A 16,181-nucleotide genomic window follows, 5' to 3' on the forward strand; every position below is an offset into this window, starting at 1 on the left:
TTTAAAGGCAGGTACTTGTAGTAGTTTGTAAAACAAGGAGTTTGGGCTGGGGTAGCTTTTACCTGACTCCAGGTTGTCTGATCCAGTTTGTCTCGATTCCCTTTTTGGTCGGGCCTTGGAATTTTGCATTTCTTATTAACTGGGAAGAGATTTTGGAGGGACTCCCTCAGCTATAGGCATCCACACTGTAAATTTCCCAGTTTATACAGGATGAATCTCAACTGAATGTCAGGAACCTTATTCTCTCCTCCAGAGCCTGTCCTTGACACGTCCTACAGAGGGATCACTGAGTGAAGAGCTCACAGGGACGCTGCTGTTCCAGAGCCTGTGGAGATTTAGGGTTCATTCCGTGGGTGGTGGGAAGGCCTGGAGCTGGATATGAAGGAGAGACATACAAGCTCAGGATCAAAGTATCTGCCTCTAACGCTGTCTGACATTTAATTCACCTCAGTTGACCCACTACCCTGATTTTCCCAAGGATAATAACCTGTATTTTGACTGTCCTGGGTGGTACAAGATTAATACATCTCTGTCAAACATGGACCACTCAGAGCATGCTGGTGAAAGCCATGTCCCATCAAGGTTTGAGTATCTCCAAGGATGGAGATTCCACAGCCTATGTGAGCTCATTTCAATTTTGTGTCTTAAAATTCACACACAAATGTTTTTTCAGTAGCCAGTAGGGAAGCCCTTCTATGTGCAAATGAAGAGACGAAACATCTAATTATATATCCAAATTTATCTGCATGAACATACACAATGTAATTTCTGAGCTGTGGGGGTATAGAATTGCTAAACCAGAAGTTAATTCAGTTTCAGACTTGGGAGCCTTCATTTTCCATGACATTTTCATGATTATTTGATTCTCTAAACTATTATTTATTCCCACAGCTGAACTAGCTATTCATGCTTCAGTAAAAAACTCTTTAGGTTTGTTCATCTGCTCTGTAAACCTAAGAGGAAATATTTCTGAAAAAAAACTCCAAACTGATAGTGTAGAAAGTAAGACTTTTTTCTTTTAATGACCTCTTAAAATCCAGCTCAGCTTTTGTCATCTTGTATCAGTATTCAGCCATTAGCTCTTATGTCGAAAAAAAAGTTCTCCTAAGCACAAAAGTCTAAAAATACTCATGTTCAGACAGATGCTGACATTGAAGAATAACAGCCCCAAAAAACAGAAGACTGAGAAGTATAGAATAAACTGAAAAAAAAGGAAAAAAAAATTACACTGCCTGTCCTGTAAGAATTAATTAATTCTTTCCCTCTTTTCAAAGCAGAGAGCTATAACTTCTAGCTGTGATCCATGTCTCATTATTTTCTCTGCCCCCTAATCTGGGATGAGGATTGTCTTTGTTAGTTGAAGGTGTTCATGTTGTGAACACAGTTGTTGAAATGTTAGAAATTTTACAGAATACACAAGATGCTTCGGCTGAGGAGGAGTGAAGAACGTTCGAATAATCGTTCTTAGAAGATCTGCTTTTTTTTTTCCACTTCACGTTTCTCTCCCGTCAGCGGCGCAAGGCTGCCACCGTGACATTCTGTTAGAGGCCAGTGCACCCACTGAGATAGCTGTGATTCGCTTGCAGGACGATGCAAAAATAATCCTACCAGCAGGGGTGTGTAGGAAGGTCTGGCAGTTTGCTAAAGAATGAGTTGAAGTAGATGTTTCACGTTGGAAAGGATCGGTTTAAAATGCAGAATGGCACTCGTCACACTGTAGTACGAATTGATTATTTTTGTAGCATTTCATGTGGAATTAATGCAAGTTCCATTATTGTAAAGCCGTTCAAAATAAGCTCTGCTAGTTTTGCAGAACATAGAAAACTTCCCTAGTATAATTGTTCATTATTTTTAGTATAAAGATACAGTTGAGAAATAGAACACGTAGCTTAAATAAAGGTTTATACATACATTATACATACAGTGCACATGCTCAAACACCCCAAGTGCATGTTTTTAAATTTTGTATTTAAATCTAATTGTATAATTAGCACCCTTACCTTAGTGCTTGGAGGACAGAGAAGTGCAATGCCTCAACCCTGATCTCAGCACCAATTTTTTTGAAGGTATTTGTTTTCAAGGAAACTGTGGAAGAAAATCTTGCCTTAGCATGCCCACCTCCTGTTATTGGACTGCATAGGTATGTGATGAGAGAAGTAGTCAGCTGGTCTTACCCACATGGTGTTAAGTTTCTGAGTCTGTGGTTAGGCTTGTAAATAAGTGAATTGATTTTGACTGCTCTTAGTGCCCAGAGATTATGCTGCTTCTTGGAGAGATATATTGGTACTAAGCCCATCTGATAATTAGGTCACGCTTAAGCAGGCATGCAAACAGAAGTTGGAGCCAAAAATAGGAAACTGGGCATATATTTTTGACCTGTATTTGTATTTTTAATAATACTTCAAAACGTCCTAAATTACTGAAGGAGAAATGAGTGGGAGTTGTGGCTAAAAATCTCCCAGAGTCCCATTACAGTAAAGGGAGAGGTGAATGGTGATGGATTCCCATGGACCCTCCCTGGTACAGCGCTGTGTCTCTTCCTGGTCTCCCTTTTGGAAAAATGAGCCAGTGGTAACCTGAAGGATGCTGATGGCAGCAGACAGGCCATCAGCTTGGGCTGCCTGACAACTGCAAAAGGAGTCGTTTTGCCAAAGTTCCCTTATCTGTTTTAGAACCAACATTATCAATTAATAAATGTTTGGCACAGAAATCTCCAGCTGTTTCCTCAGAGCTGCATAAATGTCATTGTATGCAGTCAAGCATTGTGCTGGCTAATTCTTTAGGTTTGTTTTTGCCTTTTTTTTTTTTTTTTTAGGAAACAGCATACAGTACTAAACCATGGATTAGGAGGATCTAATTCAACAGGAGGCATGTTTGTTTTTTAAACATTAGTACATTATCATCTTCCTAAAGTATTAAATCCATTGCCTTAGCACATTTCAGGATTTACTTTGCTTGTAATATACAAATAATACTTATAATACATTCTATTTTTTAAGTGTCTCTCTACCCCACCTTAATCTCTATTTCAAGCTACAAGAATCCTGGTTTGTATAAAAGGCTGTTTTTCTTTCTGTTGAAAGTACTATTTGAAGTTCATTCAGGGTTGCTTTCTACTAAAGAAACATGATAGTATCAGCTTGCCTACACAGGTAGATATGTGAGCTTATATATAATATATCTCACACAAAGTACCAAGCCCAGAAAATACTGCAGTTCATAATATTGAAGAAGTAATGTGAATCTTAGAAAAATTCATGCATTTGAAGGAGCAGTCAACTATTTCAGATTTATTGCTGCCAACACTGTTCCTTCAACCCTGCTCAATTCTTTGTGTATTTATGGTCCATGGGAACTCCTGGTCCTTTTTCCTAAGGCAGGATAATTTGAAATAACAACAACAACAATAATAATAAATGTCTTTAACCTAATTGTTTCAGCATTCTCTCAAAAGAACTTATTTGTTTGAATATGGGGCTGCTGATTTATTTTATGCATTGGCCAGACAAAAATATCTGCAACATCTGTATCTGTTTAAAACCAAGTAAAGTAAACCCTCAACTGCCTTTGCTATGCACAGGACAAAAATGTGCAGTATGGATGAAAAGAACAAGTGTCACATTGAGCTATATATGACTTTACAAATGGTCTGCAAAGGACCTGGCTGGGTAATTTTACATTAGGCAAGATAATCCTCGAGTTCTGCGGCTTACAGGGGTGAATTACTGTATCTTGTGGATGTGCTATTACAATAAGGTTGTACTTGCACACCCCACTAAAAATCCCTTCTTCCATGGAAATTATTATTCATACACCTTCAGGATTCATAACTCCTTTAACCACAGGCTCAAATTTTCAGTATACAGTTTATCTCATCTCAATTCTGAAATACCACGGATAGGACTCCTAAGTGTCTGCAGTAAACAAGTCTTTTAGAAACATCTTGTTGCAGTGGGAAGACAAACAACTCCCAAGGATTTTTTTACCTGATCTTAAGACAGATGTATGAGAGAGGTGAAAAAGAAGATGAATCAGGCCATCCTCTCCCATGTACCTGAATTTGAATTGCTGTGTATACACATGCTTAGTACTCAAACAACAAAGACACTGCTTGCCTTGAACTGTAGCCTTGGACTCTACTGAAACTCGTTTTTTTTATGGAGAGAGAGATGCTACTGCTTGTTGTTTGTCATTGCTTAATGCTGAAAGTGTGTGAAAGATGTTGCAGGTACACAGGAGGCAGTGGGGAGGAATCTGTACTCCAGGCAGGAGATCCTGGCCTGAAGTAGAGCCTTATTGATTCTAGATCAGAAATTCTTTGGAAAGTGATTTAGGAGTGGTTCTGTGCTGAAGTGGCTCCACATGGAGGTCATTTCAGCATCGGGGCTTAAGTCCCTGCAGCAATAGCTTGCTCCAAATTGTGTGAGATAGCAGTAATAAACATGAGAACACAGCTGGAAGTTCCCTGTAGAAATGGTTTTGATGTGAACTCGGTGGTGCATCAATGAACACAGCCACAGCCCTTGGCCCCGCTGAGTAGAACAGAGTCATAAATGCTCAGTAATTCTTTGTTTTTTTCATATTGTGGTGATTCAATTTGGTTTGATTTCAGTAAAGAGTTACAGTTGGAAATATCTAATGCTCAGCTATGAAGTTTAACTCAAGTCAGTTCACTGTGCCATATTATTCTCTTCCCAAGCCTCTCTAAAGCACTTTCCACCCAAAACCAAAGGTGATTTATCACTGTGCACTGCTGGGCAGAATGCACAGCATGTTGCAGGCACAGTGCTGAAGTACAGCTTGTAGTTTACACTGGAGGTGGATGGTCTTCACTGAGCAATGCATTTCAACAAAACAGAAGCTTCAGTCTGGAATTGGCCCAGAATATTAACTGCTTTTTACTCCCTCTCTCTCTGTCTTCATAATGTCACTGGAAAATATACCCTTAAACACCAAGATTCACAAAACCAGTCTAGATTCACAAAGACATGCCCAATCAATAAACCCTTGTTTGTTAAAATACCTTCTGTTAGATAGATAGGTTTGGAGGAAACTTAAGGAACAGAAGACTAGAAAACTACAAAAATAAACAACTGGTAGGTTTGTCTTCCATACCTGTAGTCCCTCTGTATGCTCTGTCTTTTCCTCCTTCTTTGCACTGCTGTAGAAGGTCCATAGTCCATTGTAATTTCAAGACAATCATAAATATCGAGTTAGGTGTTAATATAAATAACATAAATTATTAAAGTAAGTGAACCTGATTTTCACTTCTCCCAAGCTCACCAAGCTCCCTGAACTCTCAAAGACCCATGCACTACTGAATAGTATAGGTATATGAGTCTAAAGTTAATCTCCAGTTCTTGAAGACCTTGGCTTCTGAATTTGTAAAGTATTTGAATTAATTGGTTTACCTCTTTATGTTTGTTTTTTGTTGTTGTTTGGTTTTTTTTAATTCTTGTATAAGTCATTGTACACAAATGACTTTGTAAACTCTAAAGCTATTTTCAGAAAGTTGGAACAAAATATCACCATAGGGAAAGACTCCTTCCTCTCCTCCTCTCTCGCTCCCTCTCTGTCATGCTTACTCTCATTTGCACGTGCACGCACACAGATACACAGAAGCCACCAGATGCTGAGTGGATGGTGCTCTCCCTTCCTTCTTTGCTCACTGCTCCTTCTATTTCCCTGTTCCTTGAGAAGATATGAACAATCTTTCACAGGAACAGTTCACCTGTGAGCAGTGAAGAAGTAGAGGGACACTGACTTATTTGAGAAAGGCCGTGCTATTGGTATATCCCTTTCTATATTGTCATTCTTGTTTCCCCCGACTCTTTCTTGCTCTCTTGCTTTTCTGGTGCTCTTTCCCTGGAGTGCATCTGTCACTTTGATTTTATTCTATCCAAGCACTGGCAGAGCACTTAAACTTACTAGAATCTTCTCTTTGACATGTCAGACAGCACTTCCAAGGTACCAGAAAATGTTACTTCTTTCTCTACAGCAGTGGCAATGTGTTTATCAAAGGACTTTATGGAGAATAAACCACTCCAGTCCAGGAAAATCCACCTCTCCTTTGCCAAAAAATCACCCTGAGAAGTAGAACCAGTGCATGCTGGTACTGTTAGCAATGGGGAGACCACGAGTTTGCACAAGGGTGAATACTCAGATTGGCTGGAGATCACTGTAAAGGGCAGACAATTTAATGCCAATCACACAAGCTAGTTAGATTAGAATACTGATGAGCCCTAGTGAAAGGCCAACTACATCTTCTTTTAGCAAAAATATTAAAATGCCCCCATTTCTCCCACCTCCCCCTCCAGATTCTCCACAAGAATAAATTAAAACTTGGAGGTGTGGTTATTATCACAGAATAATTAGACCCCATGGGATTAGAGACACTCAACGTTTGTTAATGCCCCTGGGTTGTGATTATCTAATAATGATGATGCCTCTGTCATTGCTTAATTATTCTTCCCCTTTAAAATGTTCCTTCTGCAGTCAGAGCCCGTAGTGTGCTCATTTCAGACAGAAACGCCGCTGCAAATTCCTGAGAGCAATGTCACATGGGCCCTGTGATTGACTTACCCACTTCTCCCCCACGCCCATGTTTATAATCCTCATTTCGTAAGCTCCAGCATTACTACATTTGAATAATTCCCCTTTTCCATAAGACATTTCATTTGTGTGTTTGGGAGAAAGGTTTGGGGCCTCCATCTCTTCAAAAACACCGGGTAGTGTTAGTGCTACATAAACAGGACAGACCTTAATCAACTGACCTTGAATATGTAGGATCAGACCTGGCCAAAATCCCATGTAACTCCGGGTCAGTGGTCCAGATTCCCAGCTACATAAGAGCCTCCTACAGCTGGGTGCTGTTCATCTCTGTTTGAGTACAACAGCTAAAATAAGATGTTATAAATCAGGCCAAAGTTTGAACCTTTGCACAGGCTTTGTCCAACACAACTAAACTTTGTCCAGTATCTTTAGTCTTTCACTCGGGACAGCAGGTGTTCGTTGTGTTTAGATACAGTTTGCAAGACATCGTTCCAAACATCACTGTTTTTTGCAACTGAAGATTAGAAAGAAAACAGAGAACGCAGCCTTAATCTGATTATCCTTAAATCCAGTGTTGTCTCTTAGCTTTATTATCCCTTTTGGACTAAGCAAGGGACAAAGGCATATTATGTTTACCCAAGAGATTTTGTGTAGTAAACAAAGATTTTAAATTCAGCTTGCTAAAATTAGAGATTTCTACTTTGGGTTTAATATTTCTTTTTCTTTTTTTCCTTATGATTCTCTTACAAAATTCTTACAATTTTTTTTCTATGTCAGTGACTGGGGAGCTGTTAGAAGTATTAAAATATGTTTTTCTCTTTTTTTACTGCCTTTACTCGCTTTGCATAATTTCTTTATATCTTTTATTTACCACCCTCTCCTTGAGATTTTACATTTTTCTCAGATTCAGCAATGTGCAACAGAAAATAAAATCCCAGTAATCATCCAGAGTCAGAAACCCCTTTTGTTAGATGTAGATCTGGCCCTGGAAATCTAGCCCATGCAATGTAGCTGTGGCAGCCTAGAATTGGAGTTCAGTGGCATATTCAGTGTCAACCTCTGTTCCTGTAAACAGACCCAAGAACAGAAGCCAGATCTCCAGTTTTTTGCCAGAACATCTTCATTCTTCAGCCTTCTTTCATTCTGCCTTAGTGTGACCTGACTTTTTGTACTTTTCTGCCACTGCTGTTTTAATTTCCATGGAATAACTGAGGTTGGAAGGTCCCTCCAGAGGTCTGTAGTCCAAGCCCCCAGCTCAAACCAGGGTCAGATGGGTGGTGAGATCAGGTTGTTTAGGGCTTGATCCAAATGAGTCTTGAAAACCTCCAAAGACACAGATGGGACATTCTGGGTAATTTGTTCCAGTGTTTGACAATCCTCACAGTACAAATGATTTTACTTATATCTGAACTCAGCCTCACTTTTTTAAATTTGCCTCTCATCTGCCCAGCATGTACTACTGCTCTGTGTAGTGGATGACCTCCTTGTAAGTACTGAGAGGCTGCTTTAGGTTTACACTTAGCCATGTCTCCTCCAGCCTGAACAAGCCCAGCCTGTTACAGGATGGAGCCCCTACCAACTTGCTGGCCTTCCACCAAACTCTCTCCACCTGATCAATGTTTTCCTTGCAATGAGGAGCCCAAACCTGGATATAATATTTAGATGTGATGTAACAAGCGCTGAGTAAAGAGGAAACATCATCTGCATCTCCTGGCTCATCTCCTGTCTCACAGTCCAGGATATTGTCTGCTTTCTTTGCTGCCAGTGCACGCTGCTGGCTCCCACCAAGAACCCCCAAAGTCCTCTTCAGCAAAGCTTCTCCCCAGCCCATCCATCCCTTGCTGTGTTACTGAAAAAGATTATTCATCCCCAGGTGCAGGAACTTACATCTGTTCTTGTTAAAGGCATGAGGTTCCTGTTAGCAAAGTCTGTCTGTCTGCATCCCTCTGATGGCAGCCATTTAGTCAGCAGCAGTTTTAAGTTAGATCTGGTTTATATGGCCCTTGTAGTCAGAGAGCTTGGGAAGAAATACACCCAAATTCAGTACAAGAAAGAGGGTTCTGGACTCAGACAATCACCAATACAGGTTTGACAGTAGCACCTCCCAGAGAAAGTTTTCTCTGCAACTTCTCATGCTTGAAGGCACAGACATGCTGAGCCTAAAATTTGTGGGCAGTATCGATCCCTGGTGCACTACTACATCATCTTAACTGGAGCAAAATAAGTGCTTTGCACACCGAGTCATTTAAACTCTCCGTTAAGTAAAACAACGAGAACAAAGTTGTGGTTCACAGGTGAGTGGTGGCAAGCAAGTGGCTGATACCGGAGTAGACACTGAGCATCCTGTTGTGCCATGCGTGCAGTAGTGACAGTCAATTGTGGAGGCAACCAAGAGCTGCCTAAAGGAAAGCTGTCAGCAGGGCTGACACAGTTACCCTGTGTATCTCCATGTGGCTGACACAAAGTCCCAACATAGTTAAGCCAGGCCTGGAGCTGCCCTGAAGCCCTGCAGCACCTGGTTCTGCTCTGGAAACATCAGCTGCTCTGGAAACATTAGCTGCTCCTCACGTGGAAGGGCTTGGCAAGGTCTGCAGCAACCTTCCACGCAGGCAAAGAGCTGAAGCTGCCCTTGCATTTCTTTGCCCGTTCTCTCCTTTGGTCCTGCCCTAAAACCAAAATGATGTTTCCAGTAAGAAACTTCAGTTAAAATGTTTGAAATGCATCTTTGATATTCTCAATATCTTAGTCCAAGTTTGACTTGTGTATCATTTCCAGACAGTTATGCCAGTGTTGGGGGAGGAAGAAGGGATCAGGACAAGGTGAAGTGGAATGGAGACAATGCACAGCCCACTGTGTAGCTTGAGGTAGAAGTGGGAAAGGCATCAATAGCATCTGGTAGTTGATCTCATCTGTGTGGTCTTTAGGGCAATTCAGCTCAACCTAAGATAGAAATCTAAAGGTTCTTAATCGGAGGTCTTTAAATCTCAGAGACAGGGGAAAAGAATAGTTTTGACTAGACTAGCTTAAACTAACAACAAGGCTGCCAAAGGTGGGGAAATTAATTCTATCCACAGTGTGCATAGCAAAGCCAAAGAAATATTTACACATCATTGCCTTTCCTAGATGCTGTTATCCTGAATCTAGTTTTCCAGCTGAGGTAAATCCAGATGATGTAAATCATCATGACTCTATTGACATAAGCTAGCCAAAAGAATGGCCAAAAGTTTCTATGCTAATACCGGTTGTTTTTCTAGGTTGGCATAGTTTACAGCAATTTCGTTAAAATGTTATTTAAATTAAAAGGGAAATAGCTCATTGCTAGTTTAGATTTCTGTTTAAAAAATATAAAAATCTCGGACCTAAGAGGTGTTATAACCTTTTACAGGCAGAAGTAAATGTTTTGGGAGAAAGTTGAAAATGCCAGATCCTTCCAGCCTTAAAAATCTCTGAGTGCAACATTACTGGTTAAACACAAATATCTGTATTGTGTAGACCAACCGCTCCAAATGAAAATGTGTTCTCTGCATCAAGGAAGACTGTTTTAGGGAATATATTAACCAAAGGCCAAGTCTCTTTATTCATAAAGAAGCTGGTAGCAAAAATGTCATCAGTTAAATGGAGCAACCACAGGAAGATCAAATGGCTGGGGTTGGAACTGATTTGGGAAGGGTGTTGGGGAAAGGCTGCAAGCCCTGCCCTTCTCCATTTCAGAGCTTCTTAAAAATGTAATTTCTATTTTTCAAAGTTTTCAAATGGAATTGAGTTTAGAATAAGGAGGAGGAAGGGTGTGAGACTGACACAGAAATGTAGGAATAGATGAGTCAATGAAGAAGAAACAGTAAGGTCTCTAATAGTAAAATAAACACTTTTAACCTTCTTGCCTTTCATAGTTGGAGATGCAAAAGTGTTCTGTAGGGTCTCTGTATGTGGTATGGATGGAGAAGGCAACATGCAGTGCACCTGTAAGAAAAAGCAGATTTTTCTATAGGCTACTGGGAAACTCTTTACTTTTACAAGTCTAAACTGACCTCTTTAGGCAATGCTGTGATATTATTTTCACATATTAATAGAGTTTTAAGGTGTATGGGGGGGGAATTGATGAACATCTTGCCTGAAGTCTTGCAGCAACAGCCAAAAGATTCAACCCTGTAACTGCTGCCCATAGTCTCTGATTGAGCAACACCCTCTTTGAGAAAGTCATCAACTTATTGCAATGTCACATATTAGAAAGGAAAAAGTTCCTTTGAGTAGAAAAAAATCTTACCTTTCATATTCTGGTGTTTATCCAGAGATTAAGATTGTGAGGGAACGATCGGTGCAGCTGGTAAAAAGGATCTCTGCTCTTCACCAAGTGTTGTATCTTCAGCCAGCGTTGAACCACCTGGATCTCCAGTCTGCTCAATCTCTCCCCTTAGCTACAGTATCACCACCACAGGAGGCAAGGATAAAATTTCCCAGTATAAAGAGATAAACAATACACCGAATGTTGTGGCTGCGGGGTGTGCCACGCTGAGTGACACCAAAAGTCAGAGTCATTTGCATTTGTTTTCTGTGTTAGATTTTTCTCACTGTTGCACCAAATTCTTGTGCACCATTAGCACAGGGGGCAATTCCTGGTGACACTGCAGCTCCATACTTCACGTTCCTGGAGGCAGATGCCTACTCTTTATGAAGCAGCACTATGAAGTGATCCAATTCAGAGCAGCAGTGTTTTGGCGTGGAAGATGGAGGGAGTTGTGAAGCGTTTTCATTTATTTGGTGGCAAGGGAACCTGGTAAAAAACAGTTTATAAAGTCTGTGGGTATCCAATCTATTTTTTTTCATCTGGACAACTAAAAGATATAAATATAGAATAACAGTATTCCAGCATGAATTATTCTTCCCTTGCTGTTACCCTGAGCTTTTGTGGAGCCTGAGAGTTTTGCTGAGATGAGAGAGTTATACAGGTTCCCCCAAAGTACTGCAGCCATCTGCTCTTAACACAAGACATGTGATTTTTCTTCTTTCCCTTTGATTCAATATGTGTTACAATTTTTTAGTTGAAAGGAACTAGAAAATGGTAAAGGACAGAGGAAGCATAGTCCTTGTCTCTAAATGGATTTCAACATATTCTAGGGGCACATGAAGTAAAAACCTTCAGTTTGTCTAAGCCCTCACACATCTTGTAAGACCCTTAACTTCAGTTTTCATCTCCCTTAATTTTGGGGGAGAAAAGGCATACCATTGCTTCATCTGTTGGTTTTATACAGCATTTTGTGGGAAATTTTCACCTCTCTTAATGTCTTGGACCTTTTATGGCCTTGGAGCAGAAGTAATAGTCACAACAACAAAATACTGATTTCTGAGGTGCTTTAGTGCTCCAAGTAGTATTTTACACTGATTATGTGCCAAGTCATTATTTAGACAAACTAGATAATCTGCATTGCAGCTTCAAGTGGGAGAAGCGCTGAGGCACCTGCTCTTTATTTGTCTGATGGAATAGAGAAACTTGATACAAGTAAAAGAAGAAAAGAGATGTTGGCTCCAGATATTGACCGTCCCTGGAACATGTGTTTCACAGTCAGACTATGATAAGAGCCACCACAACACACTGTGGGCTGCACAAGAGGGAAGGATTTAAGCAAAATTTTTTTTGCCTACTCCAACAGATGTGTTGCCTGTCCATAAGTGTATGGCTCTTGTTCACAAGAGTTACTTGCCCCCAGCTTTAGTGTAATTTACAGGCAGTTTCCTAGCCCCCATTTCTCTTATTTCTTAAGTGTATGTGTTTCCTCAAGAGAAAATAGTAAAAGTCCTCTGAAACAGAGAATGGATGGAATTTAGTTCAGTCAAAACCAATCAGGTCCTTCATATTTGAAGTTTATATACTTCATTTAAATGATTTGCTAATGAACGTTAACAGAAACACAGAGCAGTGTTGGTCGCAGGGAATTCACTTTGGTTTTGTCCTCCTCTCTGTTGTTGTTCACATTATCTGACAAAAGTGGGATTTTTTTACTTGGTTTTTATTTCCTTTTTTAATCAAAGACATTATTGGATTCTTATTGCTTTATGGGGACAGACTGAATAATCTAAGGGGCTTCTATCTGCAACATATAAAATTATTCAAGCTAAGATTGCAGATGCTGGGAGATGAGGGATGCATAACAGAGTCTGGAAACCTCTCTTCACCCACACCAAGAATGTTCTTTGTACTTTGAGGCCTCATGAGTTTGAAGACTTTTCTTTGCTGGGTCTTAGTGTTGTAAAGGTGGGTTATTTGTAGGTTAGATCTTCAGGGTTTACCTACAAAGTGGAAAAGTTGCCTTCTGCTTTCCTTGCTGGATGCTGTCAGCTCTAGAGACTTCACTTACTTGAGGGTTCACTGAGTAATCTGATGTGTTTGACAGCCCAAAAGAGCATCAAGATAAAAGTGCTCTTAACCATTTCATAGCTAGGTAATGAATAGGAGCAAAAAATGTGGTGTAGACACGATGTGCCTCCAATACATCATCAGCAAAGCTCTGACTTTAAATGTTCACTTTTCATAAGATAATGCAACTTTATAACAGAAATGAAAGGAAGTCTTTCTGACTGATGCAGTAGAGTAGGGCTCAGGAGACAAGCTAAAAACCTAATTGCTTCTGCAGCTTTTATGAGTGTGATTCATCTGGTATAACTTTACCTGCCTGTAAGTTAAGTGTTTAATCTACACTGGTTATTCAAGGCCCTTCTGTGAGAGAGACAGGTATTTCTGGTTCACCCGACCTATCCCAAACAGTGACTCTTTCCAAGGTGCTTTATTACTTTGCTATGACAAGAGAGTAAGTCTCTTTCTGTTCCTAAACATGTAGTTTAGATGGATTCATCTCGCCTACCTTCATCATTCCCTTGGCATTGTAGCAGCAAGGACATTTCCTCCACCTTTTCCTCTTTGGCAGAGCGTTTGGGGACACATAACAGTACCATTGGGGTGCATGTACCTGACTAGCTATGTACAAAGGCCAGGCTAAAAGCCTGGAATAAAATTGAGAGTATTTTGTATTTGCCTGGTCTTTCTTCTTGTTCTAAACTTCAGGTCTTTAAATGATATTCATACAGTGTCCTGGAGCGTAGTGTCTCACTGAGAATAATTAAACTTCCTCTTAGGACACTTGGGGCCCAGAAGAGTAAGCTGTTGTATGAAAAAATTACTATGAGTAATACTTGTTTTTTCAGTGATGGACTTTGAAGTGTGGCAAAATCCCAATAGCCTAGTTAGCCTGGGATGCTAGGTTGATTGACAAACTTTTGAGAAAGTGCCTGATCCCATACTTACTGTTTTAGTGTCATGTTTGCAAATGATAGTACAATGCTAACTTTGGTGATCTAGTATTTGCAGTTCTAAGTTTATCAACACTTTCCCTGGACAATCATACTATTAATACCTTGAATAAGGTTTGTCTGTTAGCCTCATTTTTTTTTTTCTTCTCCTTGCAAAAAGCCCTGTTGTTGTTCTCCATGTTATTGTAAGCTGTTCTGTGATCTACTAAAATAAACAAAATATGACCTTAATTTTGCTTTGTTTTTTTTTCCTTTCAGTGGCTGCATCAACTGCTAATTCCACAGCTGGTGCGGCCATGAATTCTTTGACTTCTCTGGGTACTCTCCAAGGACTGGCTGGAGCCACTGTTGGATTGAATAATATTAATGCACTAGCAGGTACCGTAAACAGTGAGTATTTATTTGCTGTGGTGGACAGCCTTCCCCAATAATCATGCCACAAAAACTATCAGTTGTAAAGTGATGATTTTTAATCTGTATACCAAATAAAGGGGTCCAGTTGATCCGGTTCCATTCATGGTATATATTCAGTTCTGGAGTCTTTTAGTTTCACACAGTTTGTGCTGCTAAGTGAAGTTCCATGGATGCCTGCACAAAGACTCCTTTCCTTTCAGTACATGTGGAAGGTAAAAGAAATGTCACCAGAGATTTGGGTTATTTAGGTTATAGGAGAGGCTCCATTTTCATTGAGGGAGTCTGACAACAGGTGTATCACCCCAATGTGCAAAGCCTCACTCAGAAATGTAGTGCTAAGAAAGATGTTTGCCACCGAGGCTGTCCTTTAAAATGTCTGAAGGAATTATCAAATTGACTTGAGAGCAACATACTTTAAAAATGAAGGCAAGTCTTTGGCTTTTAATTGGCAAGTATAAGAGAATGATACAGTCAGTCACCTGTAATGCCAGAGCATGCACATCTTTCCTATGACATCTTATACAAACTCTGGCATCTCCAGTTAAGTAGATGCCTGTAGCTGTTACGACATTCTTCCTTGTCCTTAGCCATGGTCAAGATTTTCCTGAAGAAGGATTTTATTTTTTTTTAATTGTTTCTGCTATAATGACTTCACCTTTGCCTGCAATGGAAGAGATTTGCCCAGCTGCATTTTTTTCCCTCCCTCTTTTTTCTTTAGCTGCCGTTGCTCCTTGCATTTCCTTTTGCAATGCAAGGAATCTATTTGGTCACTGCCAGCCCATGACCCGTCATAATGTACCCTCAGGAATGGATGTCCTCCTCAGTATCTCTTGCTCACTCTGATGCTCTGCATGATGTCCTTTCTGTTACTGTCACTTGGCTGCTCACCCAATCTTTTTGTTCTGTGATCTCTGGTTGGCATTGTTGGGAGCTGGGAAGGAAGGGGGCTTATGGATGTCCAGTGTTGAGTGGTTGCATGGGGTCTTGTGTAAAACAGGACTTGCTTCTGGCAAGGACATGCGTATTTCACACAGACAACCTCTTTGTAAACACGACTCAAGACTCAAGCTAAAGAAAAGTAAGTATTAGTTCCCAAAATGGCAGATGTTAGTTTCCTTTCTTATTATTACATTAGTATCAAAGCAAGCCGCTGGAAATGGCAAGCATGAAAAGCTAACTTACATCCTCTCCCCTCATGAGCACTTGTAGTAAGAGAGCTATCCTGTTGTGAGAAATGGTTAAATGACCTTTCCTGATAAAGTCATTGTGCTTCACTTGGTTTATCAGAAGTCACAACATCAAGAGCAAAATATAGCATCCCACTCCTTCCCTCTCACCAGTCATAAGAACCCAGGCATACTGGAGCACTCCAACATAATGTATCCCTTCATCAGTACCAAGCAAGAGTGAATCACCTGTGAGCTCTTTGTGTGGGAACCCTTCTGCTGCACTCCTTTTAACACTCCTTGCTAGGCTGCAAGCCACGAGTTTACATTTTCTCAGCAAGCATTCTGAGGTGATGTGTGTGCAAACTTATCCACATGTGTCATTTGAAATATTAATGATGTATTTGCAGCCTAGTACCAAATTTGAGCTTGTTTTAAGCCACCATTACTTCCATGGACTTGTGCCAACAGTGACTCCAGTCCCAAATCTTCTTCATGGATGCTTTTATGGACATGTGTATAGCACTTGCAAAGTGCATGTGGGTGTGTCTGTCTAGTTATATACAGATATGAGAGAGAACTAAGGAGGGGAAACTGCTTCCCTGTGACACAACTCAGTGTTATGGCACTGTTTCTCTCAAAAGCATGACCCTGCTTTCCTGGTGCTTGTGATGCTGATGACAGTGAAGCGTTGTTCAAATTACAACCACCTCCCCTGTCGATTTTAATGACAATCCAGGAGTTTTC

At 40.3% G+C, this 16,181-nt stretch overlaps 1 protein-coding gene across 14 annotated transcripts in view; it reads left to right on the forward strand.

Moving 5' to 3' along the window:
• CELF2 (CUGBP Elav-like family member 2) overlaps positions 1–16,181 on the forward strand; it is a 556,709-nt gene that overhangs the window by 518,270 nt on the left and 22,258 nt on the right. For 10 of the 14 annotated variants that reach the window (XM_050324875.1, XM_050324869.1, XM_050324865.1 and 7 more), the window contains one exon: positions 14,113–14,244. In XM_050324875.1, coding sequence (XP_050180832.1) covers positions 14,113–14,244 — 132 coding nt within the window. The remainder of the gene's footprint in view (positions 1–14,112; positions 14,245–16,181) is intronic. The other 4 variants (XM_050324867.1, XM_050324870.1, XM_050324872.1 and 1 more) reach the window with 1 other exon arrangement.

The sequence above is a fragment of the Myiozetetes cayanensis genome, unplaced genomic scaffold (genome assembly GCF_022539395.1).
Source record: "Myiozetetes cayanensis isolate MyiCay16 unplaced genomic scaffold, myiCay2020 scf3, whole genome shotgun sequence".
Lineage (NCBI taxonomy): Eukaryota > Metazoa > Chordata > Aves > Passeriformes > Tyrannidae > Myiozetetes > Myiozetetes cayanensis.